At 34.6% G+C, this 27518-nt stretch overlaps 1 protein-coding gene across 3 annotated transcripts in view; it reads left to right on the top strand.

Annotated features, from left to right (window-relative positions):
- KCNT2 (potassium sodium-activated channel subfamily T member 2) overlaps positions 1-27518 on the top strand; it is a 344368-nt gene that overhangs the window by 281721 nt on the left and 35129 nt on the right. For 2 of the 3 annotated variants that reach the window (XM_008710516.1, XM_008710515.1), the window contains 3 exons: positions 7122-7223; positions 10761-10844; positions 11687-11815. In XM_008710516.1, the coding sequence (XP_008708738.1) occupies positions 7122-7223; positions 10761-10844; positions 11687-11815 (315 nt within the window). Of the gene's footprint in view, positions 1-7121; positions 7224-10760; positions 10845-11686; positions 11816-19375; positions 19397-27518 lie in introns of all 3 variants that reach the window. The other variant, XM_008710517.1, reaches the window with a different exon arrangement.

The raw sequence follows: 27518 nt of genomic DNA, 5'->3' as shown, positions 1-27518 counted from the left end.
GATATAAAAGAATAAAAACTTCCATTAGGAAAAGGAGAGAACTGAGAGCACAAAGGATCACTGGTCTGTGACAATGATGTGAGCAATGAATGATTGTTGAGGACCCCCATCTGTTCTTGTGAAAAGGAAATTCCTTGATTATTGTTTTAGATTTGCTCTCTTGAGGAATTCCCTTGTCTGTTTTTTTATGTGACACTTGTCTCACCTCAAGCTTCTTTCTGAGCTACTTTTATCCACGTCACCTTGGGAATACATACTTCTTGCAGCCTATGTGAATTTTTATCCTGCTTATTGCTTATGGAAGTTTGAAAAAAATCTAAGGATTTTTAAGCTTATGAAAGCATTTTTCCCCTAAACTTTTAAAGTCTAAAGATTTCTTAGATGAGTCTGCTAATTTCTTTCAAAAACTTGATAAAATTCTGGTATACTTACTTCCATAAATTTTTATGACCAGATGATCCCCAATGTTCCTTCTTAAATATAATTTTTAAGTTCTTTATTTCTTTGCCTTCTCAACCCGTGCTTCTCTCTATCTCTTGGGAAGCTACCTTGAGGTTATTGAGACAGTAGTGCTGGGTTGGACTTTGCTGTTAATGCCTTGTTTCAGTTTTCTCTCCTGTGGGCATTTAGAAGTGCACAGTTTTTAAATATTAGAGGCTCCTAATTTCTGAGTTCCCTGTTTATTTTTAGTCTCTACTTGAAACTAATTCTTGCTTGAGCTACTTGTCTTTCTTGCAATGTACAACTAAAGGCAGCAAATGACAGTATATACACACCAATATTAAACAGATGGGTCAGGTCTGGGAGTGACACGTAGACTTCCACTCATATGCCATTGGCTAGAACTCAATCATATGGCCACACCTAACTTCAGGAGGGACTAGGAAATGCAGTCCAGTCATATGCCTACGAAGAATAGGGCAACGTCCAGCCCCTCTGCTGTCCCTGGAGGTTTGAAAGGTGACGAAGATGTTGAAAGTTTCAGTATACTAATCATGTGGTTACTTTTTCTGGATCTCATCCTGAAGCTATCTAGGGGATCCTCCATGAGTTGCCTCCTTAGCATAAAATCAGGTATGGTTGAAAGATATGAACAACAAAAAACACTCCAATTACTCATAAATTCTAGGGGCTTTTGAAGCTCTATGTCAGGAACCAGGGACAAAAACCAAATATTTATATTTTTATTTCACACTATTCATCTCACATTTTCATTACTTTGCTTCTTACATCACTGTGTAATTACCATAGGATAGCTCAACTGTAATTATGATCATTATTGGGGAATGGTGACAGTTCAAAAGCAATTTTAAAGAAAGCAGTCTTAAAGCAAATTGAGCTATAAGCATGAATAAAAGGCTTTTTTTATAAAATGCATCAAAACAGGAGATGAAGTAAGTCTTTATAGGGAAATGAGATGAAAAGTTCTTTTTTTCCTATTGATGTCCTCCCCTTCTCTATTTTTTATTTCATGTCTCATTTTCCATGTCCACTTAATTCTTTTTTTTTTTTAAAGATTTTATTTATTTATTTGACAGAGATAGAGACAGCCAGCAAGAGAGGGAACACAAGCAGGGGGAGTGGGAGAGGAAGAAGCAGGCTCACAGTGAAGGAGCCTGACATGGGGCTCGATCCCGCAACGCTGGGATCACGCCCTGAGCTGAAGGCAGACGCTTAAGCGCTGTGCCACCCAGCTGCCCCCCATGTCCACTTAATTCTTATACTGTGTTTCTGATGCCTGCTACACTTACTTTGTTAGAGGAAGTATCAATGACACATCTTCATCACCTTTCAAACCTCCGGGGATATCAGAGGGGCTGGACGTTGAGTTTAATCATGTGGCCAGTGAGTTAATTAATCGTGTCTCCATAATGAAACTGATAAATACTCTGAAAAACAGGACTTGGAGAGCTCCCTTCCCCTGTGTACCTTTTTATTAGCCATTTATTCTCATTCTTTATAATAAAATAATCATCATTAAGTATAACATTTTCATGAGTTCTGTGAACATTCTAGCCAATTATCAAAACTGAGGGGCTTGTGAGAAGCTCCAAATTTGTAGCAGGCTGGACACAGTTGTCTTGGAGACATCTGAGACTTGCGGCTGGTGTCTGAAATGGGAGTAGTCTTGTGGGACTGAGCCCCTTAACCTGCGGGGTCTGAGCCAACTCTGGGTAGTGTCATAACTGAATTGAATTGTAGGGACATCTAGTTGGTGTCAAAGAATTGGTGTCAGAATGCAAAGAGTCATGTCTGTAAATCATATCACTTTGTAGTCAATGATAGAGCAAAATGATAAAAATTGAAGATTGAATCTGGGAGAAATAAGTGAGACTATCAAATTTATTTTTTAATATATTCACTGTGTAAGCAAATGGCAAATTTTATATATTTTCAATTTAAATGCAAACCAGTAATATTTACTGAGCACCTGTTAAGAGCCAAATACCTTGCTCAATGCTAGAGGTTACCAACGGAATAAATACATGGAATTTATAATTTGATGGGAGGCATAGATATATAGGAACAAACAAAAACACATGGCCTTCCTTTTTTTTTTTTCCTGTCCAAACAAGTTGGACTACTTTTTATTCATAATCAAAGTATTAGAATGGCTGAATGGAAGTTTGGTGCTATCTGCCTACACTGGATTTGATTCATTAGGAAATTTTTTTATCCTGTTTTTAAGAAAATACTTACCTTTTCCCATGGCTGTCCAGAAAGAATTTGAAGAGAATATTGATATTAGTTTCTGTTTCTTTTAAATGTGAAAAAGCATTACCTGATCCATTCTAGAGGAGTGAAAAAATGTTATTTATGTGGATAATTATTTTAATATGTAAATTTATCTGTTAAGAATGTGCATAGTATTAAGATTTCATACAGTATGTCCAAAGTTGCCATAGGCTGAATGTTTGTGTCCCTCCCCAAAATTCATATGTTGAAACCTAAGCCCTGATGTGATGGTGTTAGGAAGAGGGGCCTTTGGGAGGTGAGTAGGTCATGAGGGTGGAGCCCTCATGAGTGGGATTAGTGCTTTCATAAGAGACCCCAGAGAACTCCTCCACCATGTGAGGACACAGGGAGGAGATGGCTGTCTATGAACCAGTGTAGGGCTCGATCTCACAACTCTGAGATCATGACCTGAGCTGAAATCAAGAGTCAGATGCTTAACTGACTGAGCCACCCAGGCACCCCTTTAATCAGTTTTTTAGGAGCATAACATATGCAACAATCCTTTGGAAGTAGTCTGAAAACCAAAAAATAGTCTAGACTCAGCAATCAGTCATTCATTCGAACTCCTGTTAGTTTTTCAGAATCATGACATAATTTTCATCGACAGCCCTTCATGTCATAAAACGTCCACAAAAAATATATGCACCCTTTGTTTATCTTCCAAGGACTGGGATATATTTAGATATTACCTTTAAATTCATAGCCTTCCTTACTTAAAACTAGTCTCTGGAATGGTGCCTTTATTCTTAATGAAGGTAAAGCAAACTCTTTTTTCAAGTACCCCTCAAAACATCACATCGACACTGATAACCTAGTCTAACGTGTGGATTTTCTCCTTTCATTGTTATGTCAAGGTTATTTTCTAACCTTTTCTGTTGCAAAACTCCCCCCAGTGGGGACTGCCAACTGTTTCTGCAGACAGTTTAGTTGGTTCTAATTCTTTATCTCCTTTCAGCAAGATACCAGCAGTTCACAAGCACTTTTGTTTTTCAGGCCTTCCTTCATCACGGGTACTGTTGATGATTTAGCCTGTTTTAGTAATTTTTTAAATTATAATTGTGTTTTATGAGTTACAACTTTTTGAACATCATTAAATAGTACAGAACTTACCTTTATTTTTGAAAAGTAAATACACATAGTTTATTTTATAGTTTGATAAAAGTACAAAAAAGAATAGTGTGGTTGCTTTTCTCCAAACTGAAGCTAATAAAAGTGTAAATATTCTAAATCTCTTATTCTATAAAAAAGCAAAAATAATAAGATCATGCACATGGAATGAATGATTGCTTCCTATTTGGCAAACCTGTCTTTTAAGGCTCAATTATGATGTCATTTCATCTATGACACCATCTGCATCCTCCTTAGGCTTCCTTAATACTTGGACTTCTGCAAGCTCACATCACATGGCTTTGTAGATATTTGATTTTAATTCTTTCTTCTAAGTAAAACTGAATACCTGCAAAACTGGAATCTTCTGTTAATTACCTCTCCATCCTACCAACCTGGTTCAGTGCCTGATACATAACAGTTAATGGATAAGTGTTTCTTGATTACCCAGCTTCATTTTTTCTGAAGCCGTGGGAATATTCTGTAGCCAAAGCTTTCTTCCATTTTTTTAATTTAACACACATTGTAAATGTGTTTTTAGTTTACTGTGTTATTTCTGATATAAGTTACTGTTTAAACAAGAAGTGAACTAACAGATCCCTTGACTCATTTCCAACTAAGTATCTTATCTTCCAAAGTGGAAATCAAGAGCCTGACCATGCAATTAGGTGACACAGATAAATAAAGTGAATCATATGTAAGAAAGAATGAATCGCATAGGAAGCAGATGCTTTCAACTCTGGCTAGTTGTTGACATGACATATGATATCAGATTTTCCAAATTTAAAAGGAATCAGAAATTTAGACTTTTATGTTAAATGTTGGAACTTATTAGACCTCAGTAAATGTTTGCAGGCCAAATGAAATTCCTCTATAGTTACGAATCTGGACTAGCCACTGCCAATGTGTAAAACTTCTAGCTTGTATGTTGCTTTTGTACAGAGAGGTAGATAAATGATTTTGTCACAATATCACATTGGAACGGATGGTTAGACTAAGTATTAGTCGTCTCTAGTTCTTCTTTTTCCCATATATAAAAATGGCTTATAAAGTGCAGTTTAAGAAATTAATCCAACTTCATCATCTAGAAGTAAAGAAATTGTGGAATGTATTCTCATCAGGATAGAGTGAGTTACTTGAGCTCATACTTTTCAATGTAACTTAAAACTGGTAAGTCTTAAAAATAGTGTTGTAAGATCTTTGGTGTTTTTTTCTGTACTGTAAGGAAAGTTTATAATAAAAGGGAGAGTAAATCACAAATGCAGAATTATTCACACAAGCAGAAGAGCAGCATCCCTGGGTATGAAAGGGTTTTCTGAGGATGTGAGGCATACTAAAAACATTTAGAGCATGAGGAGGTCTTGCAGAACTGATATTAAGAACAGTGAATTCTTGAAGATGAGAATGCTATCCATGCAGATGTGGAACCTGAATCTGGGGAAAGAATTTTAGGATTTCACCAGACAATCAGTCTGACTCAACAGAGTCCATGCTGGGAAGAACAGAGAAGTCATCTACAAACGACCTATGTGTACTGTTCAAACTAAGCATTCTTGACACCTAGACTCCTAAATTAGAGAAGATACTATGATGTAATGGAAGCAGACAAAAATTGGGGCACCACTTGCTGATTTTACCTTTTATCCTCTCCCTACAATCTCAAGTGAGGATACTCTTATAGTCTAGACAGTCTTCTCAAGCAGATCGATGTGATGGATGTGCTGGAATAACTCCTCTTGCTGCTTGGAAGGGCTGAGTCTTTGTCCCAACCAGTTTGTCCAGAGGATGCCTGGGGGTCCAGTCAGCCTCGTGCCTTCACAACAAGCAACACAGTAGCCCTCTTTCATCCCTTGAATAATACTCTTTGGCACACAGTTTTAAAATCTGGGTATGGGAGGCTCTCCTTCCCTTGAGGAGCCTCCAAATTTGCTGCATTAGAAACCAGAGCTTCCTTCCCTTGCCACAAGGGGCAAGGGCTGATTTTTTTTTTTTATTTGCTTAGCTGTATCTATCTTTCCAAGTAAGGTTGGCAACAAATAACACCAGCATTTTTGAGACTACTCTTTGCTAAGTACAAGTTAACTTGGATTCTTAAGAAACTCCTTACGATTTTATACAAACATTTGCTCTCGTGTCTTCATTTATTAAGGGAAGATGATAGCAATATAATTTTTCAGAAGAAACACACAATGCAGTACACACACACACACACACACACACACACACTGTTTCTTTTCGTTTTCTCTTGTTTTTCTTTCTTCTTTTCTTTTCTTCTTTATTCTTTTTCTTTTTTGGCATTTACAGCGTTTACTTGCACTTGCAGCTTGCTGTGGCTGCACAACTTAGAGGCATTTAGGGAAATGAAAACTCAGATGACAGAAAGTTGGAAACCACTGGATGTGATGGCTCCTACCTGCCTATTTTTGTGTCCTCACATATGAGAATATTCAAAAGCAAAACTTCCAGGTGTTATAATAGATTATGTGGCTTTAGGGTTTTGTTTTGGTTTGGTTCGGTTTTTTTGCATATTATTAAATGCTTTTATTGTGTTTGTTCCTTTTATTATATTACCTCAAGTCCTTTGCAGAAACATTTATGAAGAGTAAATACTCTTAACGATGGAGAACTAATTGGTGGTTCCCAGAGGGGAGGTGGGTGGGGAATGGTTAAGTAGGTGATGGGGATTGAGGAGGGCCCTTGTGATGAGCACCGGGTGTTGTATGGAGGTGCGGAATCACTAAATTCTACACTTGAAACTAATATTGCACTGTATGTTCACTAACTGGAATTTAAATAAAAACTTTTTAACAAAGAGTAAATAGAGGGAAACCTGGGTGGCTCAGTCAGTTAAGCGTCTTCCTTCTGCTCAGGTCATGATCCCAACAGCCTCGGATGGATTCCCGCATCTGGCTCCTTGCTCAGAGGGGAGCCTGCTTCTTCCTCTGCCTGCCTCTCCCCCTGCTTGTGCTCTCTTTCTCTCTGACAAATAAATAAAATCTTAAAATTAAAAAAAAAAAAAGAGTTAACACATGTTTAGTGTATGAGAAGATTAACCTTCCTTAGGTATTTTCATTGATTAAGAAAACTTGGGTATAAAAATTAAAGGGACATATTAAAACTACAGCTATATACACTTACTGTAATGTGTGAAGTATGCACATTCATAGCTAACAACTGTATAATGAAAATATCTTCTTCACATATGTCAGGAAAACTTAAGCAGAAAAGCATAAAATATAGAATTCTCACAAATTTTTCTATTTCAAATTTCTGAACAGAAAGAACGAGAGAAAGGTTCTAATTTAGCCTTTATGTTTCGACTGCCTTTTGCTGCCGGGAGGGTGTTCAGCATCAGTATGTTGGACACTCTTCTCTATCAGGTATGCAGTGTTTCTTTTTTTCTCTCTAAAATGTTTATTCTAATTTTATTTAAATTTTATTAAATGAATAATACATCTAGTGTTTCTCACGGAGCTGTTAACTTATAATGGGCCCTGGAAGTAATTCAGTGTTTTATTTTGTGTATTTAATGACAAATGTGCCTATGAAACATTGTGTAAGGAAAACATTATTTTTCAGAATAATTTATGAAATAATTTTTAGTCATTCTTTAACATCAGTGTCCTACAGTGTATTGGGTGACATTTTAATACATTTTGCTTATTCCTATAAGCATGCTACCAGAGTAAAAAAAGAAGGTAAGAACAAAATGATTATATTAAAACAAAAAGACAACCTTCATAATGCACATTTTCAAAAATAGGACACCAAAATGATGTCAATGAACTGATAAACCAAGGATATTTTAAATATCCACTAATTACTGCCTACTTTAGAAAAAATAGATACTGAGCAGCACTAATATTTCATATTCTTTGATTCAGGTAATCAGACAATTTATAAATATTTCTATTAAGAGGAAATACATATTCATGGAGGTTTAAATTATTTGATAACTTCAATCTCAAATTAAGCATTCAATCATTTTGTCATGCTATTTTCTTTTTGATGTATGTATTTTATGTACCCTCTTCTGCAATGCTTGACTGAATAAACTGATCTGAAGATCGTTAAAGCTCTTCAACTGGCCTTTGGGCTGATTATGCCCATGCATGTGCCTCTAGCACTGTCACAACCCATGTGCTTATGCCAGATGAGTGCAGGGACAAACGCAGCAGAGGAGACTAAGCACTCCTGTTCACCCTGAAGTTTCCAGGCACATTATCTGGGCACCCAAGAGAGGGGCCTCCACTCCACGTGCCATTACACAGGCATACTTCCGATCTCTTCGTGAGGGGATTGGAAGGGAGGGCTTGTTGAAGAACAATGCTGAACCTGAAGGGTCTATGTCAATAGCAGTCAAATGCTTGATGTCATTATGCACCAGTGGTTTTCAGATTTTTTAGCCCTGGTATCTTATGTTTAAATAAAATCTCATGAGAAAGTCTAATAGACTAAATAGAAGGGAAATTGTTCTACAGAAGTGGAAAGCAATAGTTATTTCTTTCTGGGCATTTTTACCTTATGTTTTTTCTTGTAAATACACATACAGGGAGTTATGCCTTATCTGAAGCCACCGCGGAAAGGGTGAAGCAAAACAACAATTTTCAAACTAGTAACTGCCTATTTAGTTTTGTCTGATGTCAGGCAAGAAACGTTATGGTTCATTTTTCAGATAAAGAGTACTCATTTATTGATTAAAAATAAATATTAGAAATTAGATATATAATTCCTTAATTTATATAATAAGTATGCGTATACTCTTAAAATATACTAAATGCCATCTAATTTTTTTGGTTAGTGATTCAAACCCATCTTCTTGAGGATAAATGTTTATATTATATATTTTTTTAAAAAGAACTATTATTAATGTCTACAATTGTACAGTGATTTACTATTAATGTAATTCTATCCTAGACATCATATCAGTTGCTTCCTCAAAGAAACCGATGATGTAGGCAGTGTTATCAATCACAATATATAGAATAGACACAAGATCTCAGAAAGACCAACTATCCAGTAGTTAGTGTGAACCCTCATCTTCAGGCTGTGCACATCTCATTCGATTACTCACAACTCTATCCCTGTGGTAAATAATTCCACATTTGTATAATGTTTGAGTTTCTTATGGTGCTTCTTTTTTTTTTTTTTAACTTACCAGGAGGTTTTTTTTCTTTATTAATATCTTGTCAATAGTCCCTTTTCTCCTTCCCACTTGAAACACAGATCACTTTTATATTTTTAGTAATTTTCTTAATTTTCATCTTTGTGGAGCTGGAAAGCCAATGATTAAAAATTAAGTATAATCTGAGGAGGGGGAGAGAAAAAATATTATTTCAAATACAATTAAATAGGGGCACCTGGGTGGCTCAGTCAGTTAAGCGTCTGCCTTTGGCTCAGGTCATGATCTCAGGGTCCTGGGATTGAGCCCCGCATCCGGCTCCCTGCTCAGCTGGGAGCCTGCTTCTCTCTCTCCCTCTGCTCCTCCCCTGCTCGTTCTCTCTCTCTCTCTATCTTTCAAATAAATAAAATCTTGAAAATTAAATTAAATTAAATTAAATTAAATTAAATTAAATTAAATAGATACTAAGGGAAACTGAGAAAGATTCATCTGTGATCGAATTCCATGAGGTTGAGTGCACGGATTTTGTAATAGCAGGTGGGGCTGTCCCTGTCTTTTTGGCTCACTCCTACCCCTTGTCTTTGCCCTAATGAAGTTACAGGACAAATGACCTCTGGACAAGGGATGCATCAATGGCAAATGCAGTAGACAAATCAGCTGCATAACCACATCCAACTCAAAAAAAATCTATAATAGTCATTTGCCAAATCTGCAGTTGCCTTTTTTCCCTCATGAGTACTTTCAATTTTTCATTTTGGGAAATAGTTTTAAGTGCTTGAGAATGTGCTTAAACAGTCCTCTTCTTTAGCACACACTGAGTTACAAGTGAAGTTGAAAGGTGCCTGTCACCATTGCTCTTGGTGGCCTCCAGTTAGTTGATGTTATAACCACAAGGACACTAACACACCTCAAAACCAAACTGCCATTTCTTTGGCCTGAGAAAAGGGAATGGATGTCTTTCCTTTGTTCTTGTTTAGATGACAGGGCTTAGTGTTCTGATGCTAGCTGTTGGTAAAATAGTAATGAACAAAGTACCCTAATAAATGTATTGAAAAGGTATTATAACTTTTTAAAAAATCTTTGTTATGCAAAATAACTAGATGAGTATTTAAATTTTTCATTTTTTTAACACTTGAAGATTTAATTCAAGACAGTCATTTCATACAATCTATGGAATAATTATTACATGTCATGGTGAAATGTGCTTGTATCTGCTGCAAGTTTTTCTTTTCACTCAGAACTAAGAATAAATTCAAGAAATTGAAAGCATTGTTAACTTAATACTCTGTTGAGCAGTGTTCTAGCCATATATCAAAACATATATGCTAGCACATCAAATAGTCTGATGATATTTAATACTAAATTATTAATTCATTAATATTTAGATTTACTGAAATATTAGAAATTTATTCTACTAGCAAAGAGCTAAATCCTAAAAAACCTTTTGGAACATCTCCTTGCAAATTTCAGTTTTCAAGGTTTTTTTATATTCTCTGTTTTAGCTCATAGTTTTTCGTTATTAAAAAATCTAGTTAAAATCTGTTTTATCATGTCTAATAGTACATAAAACTTAAGCATGTCAGGATATTCTAGTGAATTCCCTGTATTCCCTCGTGGACAGCTTACCTATGCCTGTGTATTTAAGACACTGACAGGATAGATTTTTACTTCCTTTTTTGTGGGGGCTTAATGATGTGTTATGAGAAGTAACCTTTTAGAAATGGTAAGATGTTCTCACTGAGCTATTCTGTACATTTCATACACATAATAAACACATATGTTGTTTATATTGCAGTCATTTGTAAAGGATTATATGATTTCTATCACCAGACTTCTGTTGGGATTGGACACTACTCCAGGATCAGGGTTTCTTTGTTCTGTAAGTTAATATTTGCTGGAATAGAAGACTGTTCTAACAAAGTTTCTGAAATCCATCTAGAATGTACTGTGGCTAATATGTGCTCAAAGAATATCTTCATAGTTTTTTAATTCTTTAAAAATTTTACAGGGAAAACATTATTTTAAATTAATCATGAATATAGCCATTCTATATAAAATTCAGAACAAGTGTGTTTTTCTAGCTGGCATTTGAGACTGATGGTTTCTGACATAGGACGCCGTACTGTTGAGGAAAACCATTAAGTTTAACCCCCCTCTTTTTGTTTTATAAATGAATATACTTTATCCAAGTGTATTCAGTGAAGCGACTTGCCAACAATTCAGGTTTATGATAAGCAAAGAGGGGACTAGTACTTACACCTCTGTCTGGGAGCCCTATCATTTTGTTATATCCCTTTCTCAATATGAGCATTATTAGGACTTTAGATGGACAATTTCTTTTTGTGCTGGAGTGTCTTTTGCATTTGAAGATTTGTAGCATCGGCAGAGCCTGTCTGCTAATTTCCAGTAGCAGCCTGTAGTCATTGCAACATTCAAAAAAGTCTACACCTCTTTTCCAACATCTCCCAGTCAATTACTAGTGACTACTGTCTACGATATTGAACTAATACAATGTCGTGCTGCCACAAATTGAGTAGTTGGTCTTCTGAAGTTTGTGGAACCCTGGGGATAAGCTAAGGTGGAGTACCGTAGATAAGTTCAGTATATGCTTAAGCACTTACGAAATGTCACTTTGAGATTTCAAAATATTAATATATGTAGCCTTTAAAAATGAAAAGTAACCCCTGAGTTTTTATTTTTTTAATAACACATATTTTATAGATGAAAATCACTGAGGATGACCTGTGGATCAGAACTTATGCCAGACTTTACCAGAAGCTGTGCTCTTCTACCGGAGACGTTCCCATTGGGATCTACAGGACTGAATCTCAGAAACTTACTACATCTGAGGTTTGGAAATGCCAAAATATTCCAGTTTTAATGATTAATCTGATTGAATATAGCCATTCCTAATCTTGGAAATGGATTTCTAAAAAAAAAGAAAGTAAAAAAGAATGCTCTCTGAACACACAGTGTCAGTTCTCAGAGGCAAAAAACTTAATCATTTGTTGAAGTAAACTACATCTGAATTCCTCAAAATGTTGTTGGCTAAGGGACTATTCTAGAGTTTGTGAACTTTGAGCTCTGAAAGCCTCTTGTGGGTCTAGGATTTTGCATGTCTAGATTTTCAGGAAGCAAATTAATTTTAAGTAACTTCTGACACACAAAAGCAGTTTTCAGGGCTAGCCATATAGCTTTCTAATATACTCATTTCACATATACACATTTGGGAGGAAGTAAAACAAAGTTACTAAGCTTTGAAATTCACATTTCTCAAACTCTAGATTAAAGACTACTCTGAAGCCAAGATAAAACTCCAGGAGTAGCACCGGACCTTCCCAGAGGAAAGCTCAGTATTTTTAAAAGCAAACTAGAATCTATTAATATGGAACAAAATTTCCAATGGCTTCATACAGCTAAAAACATATCCACACTGATCTGGCCACATTATTGTGGTTCTAAATAGTTTTTATATCCTTGGTAAAACATCACCTTTTAAATTAGATTCTTTTAGGAAATAAAAATTTTGGATAAATACACTATTCTACCAATATTTATAAAATTGTTTAATATAAATTATGGTTTATATTCTTGAAATATTTTTCTTCTCAAATATCTCGAAGTTATTCAAAATTTTGGTTAGCCTTGTCTATTTTTGGTCTTATGCAAAATTAACTCAACTAAGGGGCTCAGATCTGTTATTTGTATTTTGGTAATCCATGTAGCCATTAAACTGGTTTGTGTTAAAATCACTGAATCCATATATAGAAAAAAAGCATATGAGCAAAGGAGTGGATTTTTGTTTACTTGCTAAAATGTATGATTTGACATTTAAGTAAGTAATACTGAAGACAGCAGGAAATTGTTCAGTTTTTCTGAGGTGTTTCTAGCAGTTTCACTGTAGATCAAGTGTGCTAAAAAGAACTTTATTGCCATCTCTGCTACTTCATAAAATAGTTTGGCCAGATATGCCTAAAATTTAAGAATACTGTATCTAAAAAATTATTATTTTATTAAAGGTTAAGAGAAGACAAGTGCTTTCACACCTAAGCAATTAACGATTTCTTATTTGAGCTTGTTGGGTATAAAGAAAGTTTCCATTCACCAGAGTATCATCATGCTCTTATCTTATGTATAGGCTTTGTGAATTTGAACAGTAATTTCTGCCCTTGGTCAAGTTCATATTCATGTCATCATTTTATATTATTAAGGGACTTTGTTGTGTACTATTTACATTATAGTTAGGGTAAGGATAATTTAGTGTTTGTATTGCCATCATGGAGCATTTAACATTATATTTTGGTCAGTTCTTCCCATCACAAAAAAAGATCCTTCAGTAAAATGTTTATAAATCCCCAAAACTCTAGCTTATATGAAAAACACACATCCTTGAGAAGATAAAAGGGAACTGGGTTAAATAAAGATGGTACCTCCTGTCTTCCTATATTGAATTCAATTCATCTTTTGGCACATATATGTTTACTTAAATTTTATATTCTGCCTATTATATAAAAATTGAGGCAACCTAAATAATTAAAGATAAAAATAAAACCATCAAGGTTTTTTACAACAAAATATATTAATAGAGGCAGAGAAATTAATGTTATCGTACATCTAAAATGAACTGAGTGCTACAGTTGAGCCAGAATTCTACTTTTACTTTCCTGGTAAGTAAGGCAAAAATAGAACTGTTAAATTATGTAGTAATTATAGTCTGATACATGAAAGGATAAAAGTTAATCTTGAGAAAGATTTGTTATTACAAGAACACATTATATTATAGGCTTTCTTATTTGAAAGGTTTTAGATAACATGAAGAACAGTATCTATATTCAGTCATAGTTTTACAAGATACAAAAGTCCCATTAAAGTGAATATTCTTAAAGTTAATCTTTTTAAAAAAAAAAGACATCAATTAAATAATAACTTAAGGACATTGGATTTTGTATGAAGAGGAAAACTTTTTTTCCTGATCATATAAAAACAAAGAATAAAACCTTAGTGTCTCATGAGATGTAAGATTGGCTCATAACATTCCACCGTCTTTCTCAAATATCAGAAGGTTCAAGAAAAGTCAAGCGTTAGAACTCAGATGATTTATCTTTGCCCCAAATGCTAATTTTCTCTTACTTTAATTAAAGAAAGACACCAGATTTAAGGACGTAGAAACTTCATCTAATAATTAGAATTGAAGAGTCTAACATATTCTTGCATAAATAGCTGTCAGATTCCCATTCCCCCTGACAGTTCACCCAGCTGTAGTACTGACCCTCACTCCACACGGGCAAAGATTGAAGGTTTGTTTCTGTGGTGAGAGTACACAGATACTCTGTGGATTGAGAGGACAGTTGAGGGCAATAATACCACACTAAATTCAGAGAACTAAGTGAAAGGTACATTCAGCAGCAGATTAGAGATCTTCCCTAGGGAATCCAACCAATCCAAGTGAAATGCCTGAAGATGTAGACATGAGACATTCAGTAATCCAGTGATCCAGTTTCATGCCCCATGAAACTCAATGAAAAGAATCTCACCCAGAGTTTTCAATAAATTTTATTAGTCCCCTACTCTTAAGTAGGAGAATACAACTAAAAATTCCCACATGAATGAATGAACCACAAAGGCACAAAATAAACAGGAAGGAGAAAACATGGAAGGAGGACAGATTATTGAGGAAGAAGACAATTTCAAAACACAAAATAAAATATTTATCCTAGAGAAATAAAAATATATCCACCAAAGATTTGCATACAAATGTTCTTAGCAGCATTGTTCATCATAGCCAAAATTTGAAAAAAACCTAAATGTCCATCAACTAGTAAATAGATAAGCAAAATGTGGTATATCCATACAATGGAATACTGTTTATCCATAGAAGGAAACTACTTATATGTGCTGTTACTTGCATGAAACTCAAAAATATTAAGTTCAATGAAAGAAGGCAGACACAAAAGACCACATATTGTATGATTTCATGTTTACGAAATGCCATAAAAAGTATATGTATGCAGACAGGAAGCAGATTAGTGATTGCCTAAGTCAGGAGGAGGTGGAGGAAATGGGGAACCAGTTAATGAACATGATGGAGTTTATTGGGGTGTTGGAAATATTCTAAAACTGATTTATGGTGATGATTATACAACTTGGTAAGTTTACTAAATATCTCTGAATTTTATATTTGAAAATTATATATGTCAAATATGTATTAGTAAAGTTATATATTGAAAAGCTACAATTAATATTATTAGAAAAATAGGATATTGCAAGGATGAAAGATGAACAGGAAACTGAATTTTTATCTTTTATCTTTTTTTAATTTTTTTTAAAAGAGAGGGAGGAGATGGAAGGGTCAGAGGGAAAGGGGGAGAGAGAATCCCAAGCAGGCTCTGTGCCCAATGACCTGAGCTGAAATCAAGTCAGATGCTTAACTGACTGAGCCACTCAGGTGCCCCAGGAAACTAAATTTTTAAAAGAACATTTAGGAAAAAAGAAATCTTGGGAATTGAAAATATGATAGCAGAGGTAAAAAAAAAGAAAAAAGTTCATAACATAAAGTTGAGGAAATCACCAAGAAACTAGAGCAAGAATTCAAGCATAGAAACAGTAAAGAAAAGACAAGATTAGAGGACTGGTCCAGGAGGTCTAAGATCTGAATGATAAAACTTCCATACAGAAGGAATGCAGCAAAATATCAGTGTAATAATTTAAGAATAATCCCAGAATAGTAGTGTGTTAATTACCAAATGGGAAGGGTCACCAAGTGCTCACTATAATGAATTAAAATAGATTCACATCAAGACACAGCATCATAATATTTCAGAATATTGAAGGAAAGTTGAAGATGCAGGAGGAGAGCAAGGGATAGGTCACGTGCAAAATATATTTGGGATTTTTCAACAGCAACACTGTAAGCCAAAAGACAATGGAACAATGCCCTCAAGACGTTGAGGGAATATTTCCAAACTAGAATTCTATATTCAGCCAAACCTATCAAACTTGTGTAAGAGTAGGATAAATCATATTTCAGCATTGTCTCCAAAAACATTCCACCATGCCTGCTTTCTAAGGAAATTACCCCCACTGAAAGGAATGAATACACTGAGAAAAGAATCATGATATGGAGGAAACCAGACATTTTATGGAATCCAGACAATAAATATGAAGCCAAGGAAATCCCCAGGATGGCAGTATAAAGACCATTAGACATAAGGGTAACCTGGAATGGTTTAGAAGGTTTCAGAGAGATTTCTTCAGGAAGGTGAAATCTATAGAATATCTTGCATATCTCAAAGTCTTAAAGAAAGATTAGACATTTGCCAGAGATCTCAGGATGAGTTAAGTACATATATAATTAAGCAATTATAAAAATAAGTTGTTATTGACTTTAGGAATATATTATCACCACCAACAACAAAAAAATTTATGCAGGAAATGCATAATAACCATGTTTCCTTATAGCTCATCTGTAAATAGCACTTAGTTGTAATATGCCCTCAATTTCAATCTAACCAGAATTACACTTGAACAAATTTGAAATGATGAGAGATGGCAAAAGTACTGGAATAGGTGGAAAAGATTAATTTCTTTTTTTCCAGAGTGTGAAGTGAATAGATAAAAGCAGAAACTGAAAAAAAATTAAGTCAAGCATGTTATAGAGAAACCGAGATAAAGACCTGCATATCCTGGGGCGCCTGGGTGGCACAGCGGTTAAGCGTCTGCCTTCGGCTCAGGGCGTGATCCTGGCGTTATGGGATCGAGCCCCACATCAGGCTCCTCCGCTATGAGCCTGCTTCTTCCTCTCCCACTCCTCCTGCTTGTGTTCTCTCTCACGCTGGCTGTCTCTATCTGTCAAACAAATAAATAAATAAATAAAAAATCTTAAAAAAAAAAAAAAAGACCTGCATATCCAGCTAAAAGAGATAAAAGTAGATGCGTCTTAGGGAAATAAAAATGATTATGGTGGAAGCTTCTATTTTTCCAAAACAAATCATAGCATTTTCTGACAACACTATGTATTATAACTAATAAAAACAACTAATAGCTTTATAGTCATATGGTGGTTGCATTAGACATTGATCATTTTTTCAGATTATACTTTCAAGTATTAAATTCTGTCCTATTCTATGGATAATTTTTTATTAAGTGCCAACATTTCATATCAGAACATGGTAGGAATAAACACAGGTAAAAACTAGCCCTTGCTTCCTTATTTCATGGCGTTTAAAAAAATACAATTTAAAGGCCGTTGCAGGATTTCATGCTGCATCATTTTCTAGTCTGTCTTCAGTATCTTCTCATGTTCTACGTATAGAAGAAAGGCTATTTTGCTTTGTCTGTGGGAACAGGAGAAACATTAAATACTTTGAGCAGATATCTTTGAGAAGACCAATGATGAAAAGGAATATTTATAATTAAAATTATAAAATGTGCAAAAGACATGGAATACAGTCTCAATTTTTTAGTGGGCTGAATATTGGTGGAAGGAAAATTCATACAAACACAAAGAATAAAGTGGAGGGACATACAATGACTCATGAATCAGTCCATGGATACAGCTGGATAGTAGGGTGCAGCTGGATCCTGCCCCTTTTTACCTGGTTGTATATCACCTTACTGGAGCTTCTACCACCATCTATATATGTCTGTTTAAGGGAATCTTTATAAACATCAGCATCTCCTGGTTCAAAAACATAGAAGCACAAGGACTCATGCTACTTTTGGTGACAAAGAGGAACTATACTTCTCTGTTCATAATCCTTTATCCATAATTCTGAAATCCAAAAAGCTCAGTAAATTTATTTTACCTCACTTTATTTGTGAAATTTTAATATTATTCCACTTAAAGTGAATATTCTTAACTTTTCATTGCAGATATATTATTTTTTATTATAAATGCTACCCAAGACCCACTAGGAACATTTCCTACCATACAGTAAATGGTATAGTACTATCTTTCCAAAATCTGATAAATTCTAAACTAATAAACATATTTGTTCCTATGGTTTTTTGGTAAGAAAATGTGGAACTGTATCTACTTCCAATTTTCTAGTGTATTGAAAGTTACATTTGCTTGAATTGTACTACATTGTACTATAACCACTGAAATTTTTATTAGAAATTAGAGATCATTAAAAAATATATTAAAATACCAGCATCTTTTCAATATACACAATAAATTTGTGGAATATGTTACTCTGATGTTAGGTCACTTTCATAATAGTAAATCCTATAACTTTAAAGCATGTAATATAATGGAATAATCATTGACTGTCCCATCTACCAATCATTAACTCTTTAGTATTAAACTGGAACATAGTATTTTATTTTTTTTAATTTTTTTAAAGATTTTATTTATTTATGTGACAGAGAGACAGCCAGTGAGAGAGGGAACACAGCAGGGGAGTGGGAGAGGAAGAAGCAGGCTCCCAGCGGAGGAGCCTGATGTGGGACTCGATCCAGGAACGCCGGGATCACGTCCTGAGCCGAAGGCAGCCGCCTAGCGACTGCGCTACCCAGGCGCCCCGCAACATAGTACTTTATTGAAACAAAATTTCAATAAAATTTCATTGAAATAAGCTTATCTTTTACAAAATCACATTAATAAAATTATTTTAATAAGGATTCAGATACGATAGTGGGATAAACAGTTTTAAGGAGCCTATAATCAAATGTTTATTATGCTTTTTTTATATTTGTATCAACAGTTAGAAAGCTAGATAATTTGTTAGACTTGAGTTATGTTACACCAAAGAATATAATTGAAAATTTTATTTCTACCTATCGAAAAATGAATAGAATATTATTCCTTAAAATTGAAGACTAAGCCTGACTTGTATTGCCCCTCAATAGTAAAGGGTTATATGGTGAGTGGGAGGGTCAAATTTTAGACTTCATAGCCAATGTGAAAGTTCAGAATATTTCTATAAACTAATTAAATTTATACATCAGGGAAAGGCAATCTTATGACAATATCTAAAAGTATTAAATTTTAAAAAACAATTTTATATGAGATCTGAATTTTAATACAGTACAGATATTAGTGCCAATAATTGTTACTGAATGCCAATAATTATGCCAAGTATTCTCTCATGAACTTTATAAGCTCCTGTCAGTTGTTTTATTTTCTCTACCAGTACCATTTTTTCTTTCTATCAAAACCTTAGAGAGAGAATTTTACTAAACAAACAGACAAAAAATAATCTAACAGGAACTTTCTGCTAGACTTTTAAAATAACTTATTCCTTACCTAATTTAATCAGAAGCCCTGTAATACATAATGAAACACATAATTGCTTAAGTGTTAAGTGGGGGCTTGTCATATTTTGTCCTTCTTGCTGTTTCATGTATGTATTGTTTAGTCATTGCTTAAACTGTATTTCGTGTGTTTCTTTTTTCCTCCCTTTGTGTCAGTCTCGAGAAATAGCATCACAAGTAAGTATTTTGTCTCCCTTTCCTCAAATAGTTTAATATGTGAATTCAGAGCTTTTAAAGGGAAAGAGTATTGACAATTGAATTCAGTATTTAAGATGTTAAAATAAAACAAATTAATTAAGCTGAAGTGTTAAAAATGTTCTATTTTCAAGTTAGTGTGTCTATATTTCCCTAATAATATTGCAAGTTCATTTTACCTGTTTGTCTTCAAATTATGTTTGTATATTAATCCAATCATACATTTTACTGTGTGGTATCATTACCTGCTAGTTGCTTACTGGCTGTGTATTGTCTGTCTGTCCTTGAGTGAGGTACCCACCTTCAATGCAATCAACTGAGACTGGAAAGGGTTGGCGATCATGTGATATGAAATATATCTTTTCCTATGCTTCCTATGTAGGCTGATCCACCTAGAAAGGGGTAGAGGAACAGTAGGCCCTGGGATGGCTTTCTTTAGCACACTTTTTAACATTGCATTTATTCTTTAATAATTTTAATTTATTGTCACGAAGAAGCCATAAGTTTAGTGTTTGATAACATTGACCCGGGCTAATAATTGAATTGTTATAATACAAATAAAATTCTTAACAATATATTATGTATGTATACACTCATTTATATTCCTAAAACCTTGATATTCTCTTCATAGGATTTGTATTTTTAATTTTATTTTCCATTTTCTTCATATAAACTATGATAAATAATTGTCATTATGTTCTTAGCACTTAATGCAGACTCCCAAGCATAAATATAATTAATGAAACCATTACAAATATAAATATTTTCCACTTTAAAAATTGCATTTTGAATGTCCAAGCAATGGTAGAATTCAGCCCATTAAGTGTAAAGCTTGTGTGTCTAAGTTGCCATCTAAAAGTACACGTCGATTTAAGAAAAATAAAATTAAAAAAAAAGAAAAAAGAAAAATAAAAGTACAAGTCTATTTTTGAGCTTGTTGATTTTGGAGACAAGTTCTATATTCATAATGTCCACATTTTTGGTGTAATGACTGTTGCCTACATCATAGATTTGAATCCATATAATAAATGCAAATTTTGTTCATTAAATTATTTTAAACATCTTAAATTATTTATTTATGGTTTTATGAGATATCCTTCTACTGTATTTTTCAATATTCTTATTTTGTTTTATTATATATTCAGTCCTTCAGAATTTACTAAATATTCTCCAAGGAAGCTTCCCTTTGGGTTGCATGAATAATGTTTTAGAGGAGGGCTTTCCGACCTTTTTTACATCATGGTCCACATTGAAAATGTAACGTTTGTTTGGCATGAAGCTGCTTAGGGTTTTCAGCTACCATGGCTGCCCGCAGGTTGAGCAAATTAAAATTTTAGATCAAAGCAAAACATATCCCTGGCATATTCTGGGTTCGGGGAACTCATTTTAAAGTTTTATTGTTGCTTTTTTGGAACATGTTTTATAATGAGATCAACATATATTCCTAAATTTTTAATTTATACCAGTATTTGACCTGACCAGCTGCACAAATAAAATCTCAAGGGTATTGAATTCACATGCATTATTTCATGAAATATTTTAGTAACACGTCACAAGTGAGTTGCTTCAGCTTGTCTTTCCCAAAGGTATTCTCAGGTATTTAAGTCCAGACTTGGTTCACAGTGGTGGAAACACTTGCCGGGGTTCACTCTATGTCCCAGAAAGAACAGAATTTTCATTTGGTTAAAAACTTTATAGCTTTACGTTTGGAAGTGGAGTGAAACTTTTAGATGTAGGTTTTGGCTATGTTGCAGTAGTGAAGAGAAGGGCCATATGCACCCCAATGTTCATAGCAGCAATGTCCACAATAGCTAAATCGTGGAAGGAGCCGAGATGCCCTGCAACAGATGACTGGATTAAGAAGTTGTGGTCCATATATACAATGGAATATTACTATGTGTTGATTCAAACTGAGGGCTTCAGAGGGGTGGGGGTGGGGGATTGGGATAGGCTGGTGATGGGTATTAAGGAGGGCACATATTGCATGGTGCACTGGGTGTTATACGCAAATAGTGAATCATGGAACATTGCATCAAAAACTGGGGATGTACTGTATGGTGACTAATATAACAAAATAAAAAGAAAACCACAAAAAACAAAACACAAAAGTTCTGCACTTTTTTTTCAGATGTTACACATCCCTATCACCTCTTTTCTCTAACTTACCATTTCAGATGCAAGGAAGGCAAACGTTTGGCTCATTTCTGAATCATGGCAGCCAATTGCAAGTTGACTCTTGGAACTTTTTCCTACTAATTGCTTTCTTTCTTGTAGTTATTATTTTAGGTCTCGACATCCTTCAGTCAGTTCCCTATGTAAGCAAAGTGCCTTCCCTCTAATTTACTGGGAAGTTTGAGTTTTCCAATATAAGTATCTTTCTTACAATCCTTTTTATGAAGGAAAAAAGCTCTAATTGTACTTTGGATATGAAGACATTTATCTTTGTAATTCCAGTAGTTTCTACAACAATTTCCATTCTTTCCAGCTCTAGTTTTTGTTTTTGGTTTTTTTTCCCTCTCCATCAACTCTCTCCCTTTATCTTCAAATATATACAAGTTTCCCCAGTTCTCAAGAAAATTTTTCCCTTTTATCCGATTTTTTCTTTTTTAAAGATTTTTTTATTTTTAAGTAATTGCTACACTTAATGTGGAGCTTGAACTCGTGACCCCACGATCACGATTTGCATGCTCTACTGACTAAGCCAGACAGGCGCCCTATTATTCAATTTTTTTCTTATCTTACTCTTGTTAAACTCTGAGAAAAGTTCATATATGCTGTCTATTCTGTTCCTTATTGACGTCTTCCACAGTTTTTTCCCCCACGACTCTATTTGTCCTGTTCTTGAATCAATAGAAATCTTTAAGCCAAAATTCTTGGCATTTTAAATTAGTTTTTATTTGTTTAAACATCATATAATCTTTAGCAGCGTTCATTACCTCCTACATCTTAAAATTCTTGTATCCTCAGTTTTCATAATATGAGTTACTTTCTTTACCTGTTTTACCTGTTTTTATTGGTTTATTTCTTAAACTTTTCCCCTTCTTTCTACTGTTCAGTTTCTGCCTATAACAGCTCATTTTAGATGCTGCCAATGTGATCTTCATCTGAAGGCTTCTCCCTAACCCATTGTCCCTGGGATTGGCTCTGGAGCTTAGGACTCCAAGTAGCTGCAGCAATCTGCCTTTGTCTCCCTTCTAGGACTGGACTTCGTCTTTAGTTTCCAGAAAGTACTCCGTTAACCACCTGAAGGTAGGCTGAGCTTCATTGCAATTAGTCTCACCCAGAGCCTTAATCTTGATCCTTGCACAATGCTATGCACTTTATTATTTTATTTAATCCTCACCAGAAGCCAATATGGCAGACAATGTTATTCTTATTTTTAAACAAGCAGAGATGTAAACAAGTTAACTTGACCAATATCAAAAACTTTGGAAGCAGCAGACCTGGTTTTTAGAATTTATCACTATCTGACGCCAGAGCTTCTTTTAATCACTAGGTCACACTGTAGCAGCCTCTACTGATTTTTGAACTACATCTCTCTTCCACCATCTGTTTTGAGGTCCTCAAATGCTTTGGTTGGGAATCAACATGGGAAATGACACTTGAACAGTCATCAGGCATTTACTATAGTTATGTTTTATAGTCTTTCGGTCTTTTTCTACGCTTGATCTCAGAACACTTGTTATGTCTTGTGGTTTCAATTATTACCTCTATGTTGATGGATAGCAAGTTTGTGTTTTCTGTCCTTCTAATTTCTAAAAATGAAGACCAGACTCATTTTCTGCCAGATCCTCTTTACTTTATTATCTGCCAGAACTACAAATATTTACTGAGCACCACTAGGCACCAGATGCCCCCACCTAGATGCTTGGAATGTACCAGTAAACATATAAGAAAGATTTCTCAGAAAGCTAACATGAAAATTTCATACCTGTTCTTGAATTTAATTACTTCTTGGTGGATTTACTATATCTAAATTCTCTTCCCTTCAATATCTTACATAGAACATACAGATTAATGACCATATTCCTTACTTTTCTCACATGATGCATGATGCATATAGTGGATGTTTGATGCCTACTATATCAAGTCAAATTTCTTGTTGCTGGATTTTAAACTACTCTATATTCTGGCCGTTCTTTATTGATACTCCTCCTGTCCCTGTTCCTGGTACAAATCATTTATTGAGTTATTCTGCCTGACCAAATGAGCAATGGACTTGGTACCAGATGATCTGGGTTTAAATGTTGGTTCTTCCTTTTACTAGCTGTGTGTGAAATGGTCTATTCTCAACACATAGCAATGAAGACAAAGTAGGGAGTATATGACTATCATTTCACATATTATAAAAAAGGGCAGATATGTGTTAATCATTCATAGCTAATGGCAAACAATGCTGGGGCAAAGTACATAGAGTAACATAGATCTTATGTCATCAATTTTCTCTGCTACATAATTTTGAGTGGATGGCATTCCCTTAGCATTTGTTTCAATGCACTTACATTCATAAATAATATAATAGTAAGTATTCTTGTAATTTGGATAAATACCTTGTAATATTAGTCAAACATAGATATATTCACTAACCTCAAATGCACTCTAATTTACACACACATACACACACACTCCATAAGGCTGAGCTCATCTGTCATTTTCTTTCACTTTCTTACTCTTGGATCTTTTTCTTACCTTAGTTTACAATTCTTTTAAAATATTTTCTGGCTCTGATTCTTATCTTGTGCATTTCCATCCCCAGGAAAACATTTCTTACTTACATTATTTACTTACTCTAACTCAATAAGAATCTCAATGGCATACTTATTAGCAAGAAGCTGTTTAAATGCATCCAATCTGTTTGATTTAATTTAACTACATAGTCATGGCTTTCTGTCCACTTAACATCTTTAACTGCATGGAATGATTTCTTTCACTTTGCACTGCCATAGGAAGTAAATTAAGCCTTTAGTCACAGTTCCTTGTTGAATGGCTGTTGGAGTCTATAAAATAATCAGAACCAAAGGGAAAATTATAAGGTTGATCTGGGTCACCTAGGTCTTCATAAGGGAATGGTGATCTGTAAGCAACAGTAGACTTAGATCAATAATACTGTTTTGTGTAGATTCTTTTTGTAAGAATGTGAATATTTATATCTTCCAGGTCTTATATCATTGTCTGTTCTTTAATTAAGTCATTACATATATCATAGAAATTTTCTTTCCACAGGCTCATTTATCCATAACTGCATATGCTTTAGGGCAGTGGTTCTCAAATGAAAGAAAAGAGGAGTGTGTGCGTGTGTGTGTGTCTGTGTGTTTAAAATGTTTGGGGCATGGCAGAATTGGTACTAGCTGCCTATTAGAATCACTGTAATAGTTTTTCATAAATTCATATGCTAAGGTCCTTTTTTTCTGGACTGTAAAATACTGGAGGTGATATGATATCCTCCCTGACTTACCCTACTGTGTGGAGGATCTGCCTCACACACATATACCCATGGTTGAAGCCATTGCCTTAAGCTGTGTATTCCTGTAATTCTGGAAAATAATGAGAAAATTGAACTGTGAAGGGGACAAAGCTGGCAATGAAAGTATGATTCTAATAATGTAAACCATTAGAATACCTTTATGGGCATGTAAAACCTGTGTGCTTTTTCAATGCTTGTCTATTTGTTGATTATTTGTTTGTTGTAAGTCAGGTTTAGAGTTTAAAGCTATTCAGGTGTATAAGCTATTCTCTATACTCACATATATAAGTATGTATAATATATGAAAATCTAAACATAGAACCCACAAAAGGATGTTTTTATGTAGAGAACAAATATGTTCTTATATGTAAGTGTTTCTAGACATAAAGTGAATGACTTGATTAAGGAAAACCTTGATTAAGGTTTATTTTCCTTATACACCAAAAATTAATGATGAAGAAATCAGTCTAAATTTGGGCCAGACTTTGATTCTGATCTTTTGGACACACATCAATGTATGGAGCACAACAGTTAAAATTAAACAACAATTAGAAGAGTGAAGAAGTGTCTTGAGAACTACAAAAAATGTAGTTGCAAAATGTACAATAATAACAATTCTGATGCTGATAATATTATCACTCCACCTTAAAAAAAAAGACATAAGCATTATTTTGAGGAGAAGAAACGATGCTATACCTTCAGAGAAGATAAAAACATTTCACTACCACACAGTGAAAGAAGGTGGATACCGCCTGACTTCATAAGAAAAACAATGAAAAAAAATGGTGTTGGTGGCATTGTTTAGTAGCATTGTCATAGAAACAACATAATTAAGGCAATTTCGTTAAATACTTTAAATATATTTCTGAATACTACAACTCAAAAGAGTTATGTATGCTTTAGAGAAATGTTAACCCTTAAATATTACAAAATGCTATTTAGAAAAGTCATTTCTCAGGATTACCAATAACCTCTATAATATACATACGATTGGAAGATTTTCTCTCTCCCTCTGCCTCTGTCCCTCCCCCACCACTCACTCTCTCTGTCTCTCTGTCTCTCTCTCTCAAGTAAATAAATAAGTCTTAAAAATAAAATCTCCCAATGATCAGTAATGTTATGGTCCTAAATAAGCTAAGGCCTTTTATTACTTCTCTTCCTCTTCCTTGGTGTCTTTATAACAACAGATATTATTTATGATATGTATATTAGAGGGCAAAAAGCTGTAGTAAGAACTATTTGATGTTATTCATCACCCATCTTATTCCATGAAAAATACTTCTTTCTTGGCCTCCACAAGTCAATTTTTCTATACATTCTCATAGTCTTAATTTCTCATTTCTCTTCTACTTTCCCAACTAATGATATTGAGGTATAAAAGTTAAAATTAGGGAATTATCTCTAAACCACATCTATCTTTTCATTATCGTATCCCATGTGCCTTGAACAGTGCTTCACACAAGTGCTCAGTATGTTTACTGAACTAAGTCATAGGTATCCTCCTTAACATAGAGCAATGCTTTCAAATCTGCTCAAACTTATACAGTTTTATTTGTACCTCCTCTGTCACTAATTTTGGTGCTTAATTATTATTTTACTCTTAATTTTGAAGTAAATGTTTAAGGACATCTGCCTTGTAATTGCTGCTCTCATACTGTACAGCATATGACCAAGGTGGACAGTTTCTTGCATTGAAAGCCCATGGGCAATTTGGTCTTTGTGAGTAGTTGAGAGTTTCCAGGAATACTAGAGGAGGGACTACAGTAAAGGAATCTGGGGGTAGAGAGGACAGAGGAGAGAAAGAGGAAACTAATGTAATTGCCTGTTGTATTGCTATCTGGAGAGAATTCGGAACCTTTTGTTGTAACTCATTCTGTGTGGGTCAATTTGCAAGTAGCAGCATAAACGGGCTTTAAAAAATTGTAAATGAGGAATATGTTGCCTCCAGAATCCAAAAGATATTAGATTTGTCTTAATATTATTGGGACTGATAGATCAATAACTATTTCTTGACAGTATCAGAGATGGAACATCCCTTAACTGACCAAATAATGCCCAGAAATTTTACTAAGTTGAAGGAACCTTGCATTTTGTGTAAGACAATGGCCCATCCCTTTTTGTGTTCTCCTTTGTGAATTTTTGTATGTCCTGAATGAGTGGGTCAGATAAATTCCCTTGCAAGAGAGATCATCAATGTAATGTCATACCTCTGTTTCCAGAGAAAGTTGAACGCAGTAAAGATTTTGCCCAGAAAGATTGAATGCATTTGCAGGGCTGTTGAGGTATCCTGTGTATAGCCAGATAAAGAAGTTTTTGTGTTCTTTCAAAGGTGAAATTGGCTGAGAGGCTGTCAAAACAGGCATGAAACAGAACATGTAGTCAAGTCTATGAATGCAAAGTATTTAAGAGTTGCTGATTGAATGGAGCCAGTGACTTCAGTAATTTTGAGTATTGCACCTTAATATGTGACGACATGGCATTAAGTGTGGGATACTCTACTGTGGGGTTCCATTCATTCTTTCCAGGTTTAAGAACAGGTCAAATGGACTGTTAAATGGAGAAGCAGTGGTGATTATCATCTGTTCTCTGAATAGTTCTTATAATTGGTTTCAATCCTTGAAAACCCTGTTCAATCCTTGA

The sequence above is a fragment of the Ursus maritimus genome, unplaced genomic scaffold (assembly GCF_017311325.1).
Source record: "Ursus maritimus isolate PB19 unplaced genomic scaffold, ASM1731132v1 scaffold_2, whole genome shotgun sequence".
In the NCBI taxonomy this organism is placed as follows: Eukaryota; Metazoa; Chordata; class Mammalia; order Carnivora; family Ursidae; genus Ursus; species Ursus maritimus.
Note: the sequence above shows the minus strand (reverse complement) of the source record. Positions and strands in the feature narration are given on the sequence as shown.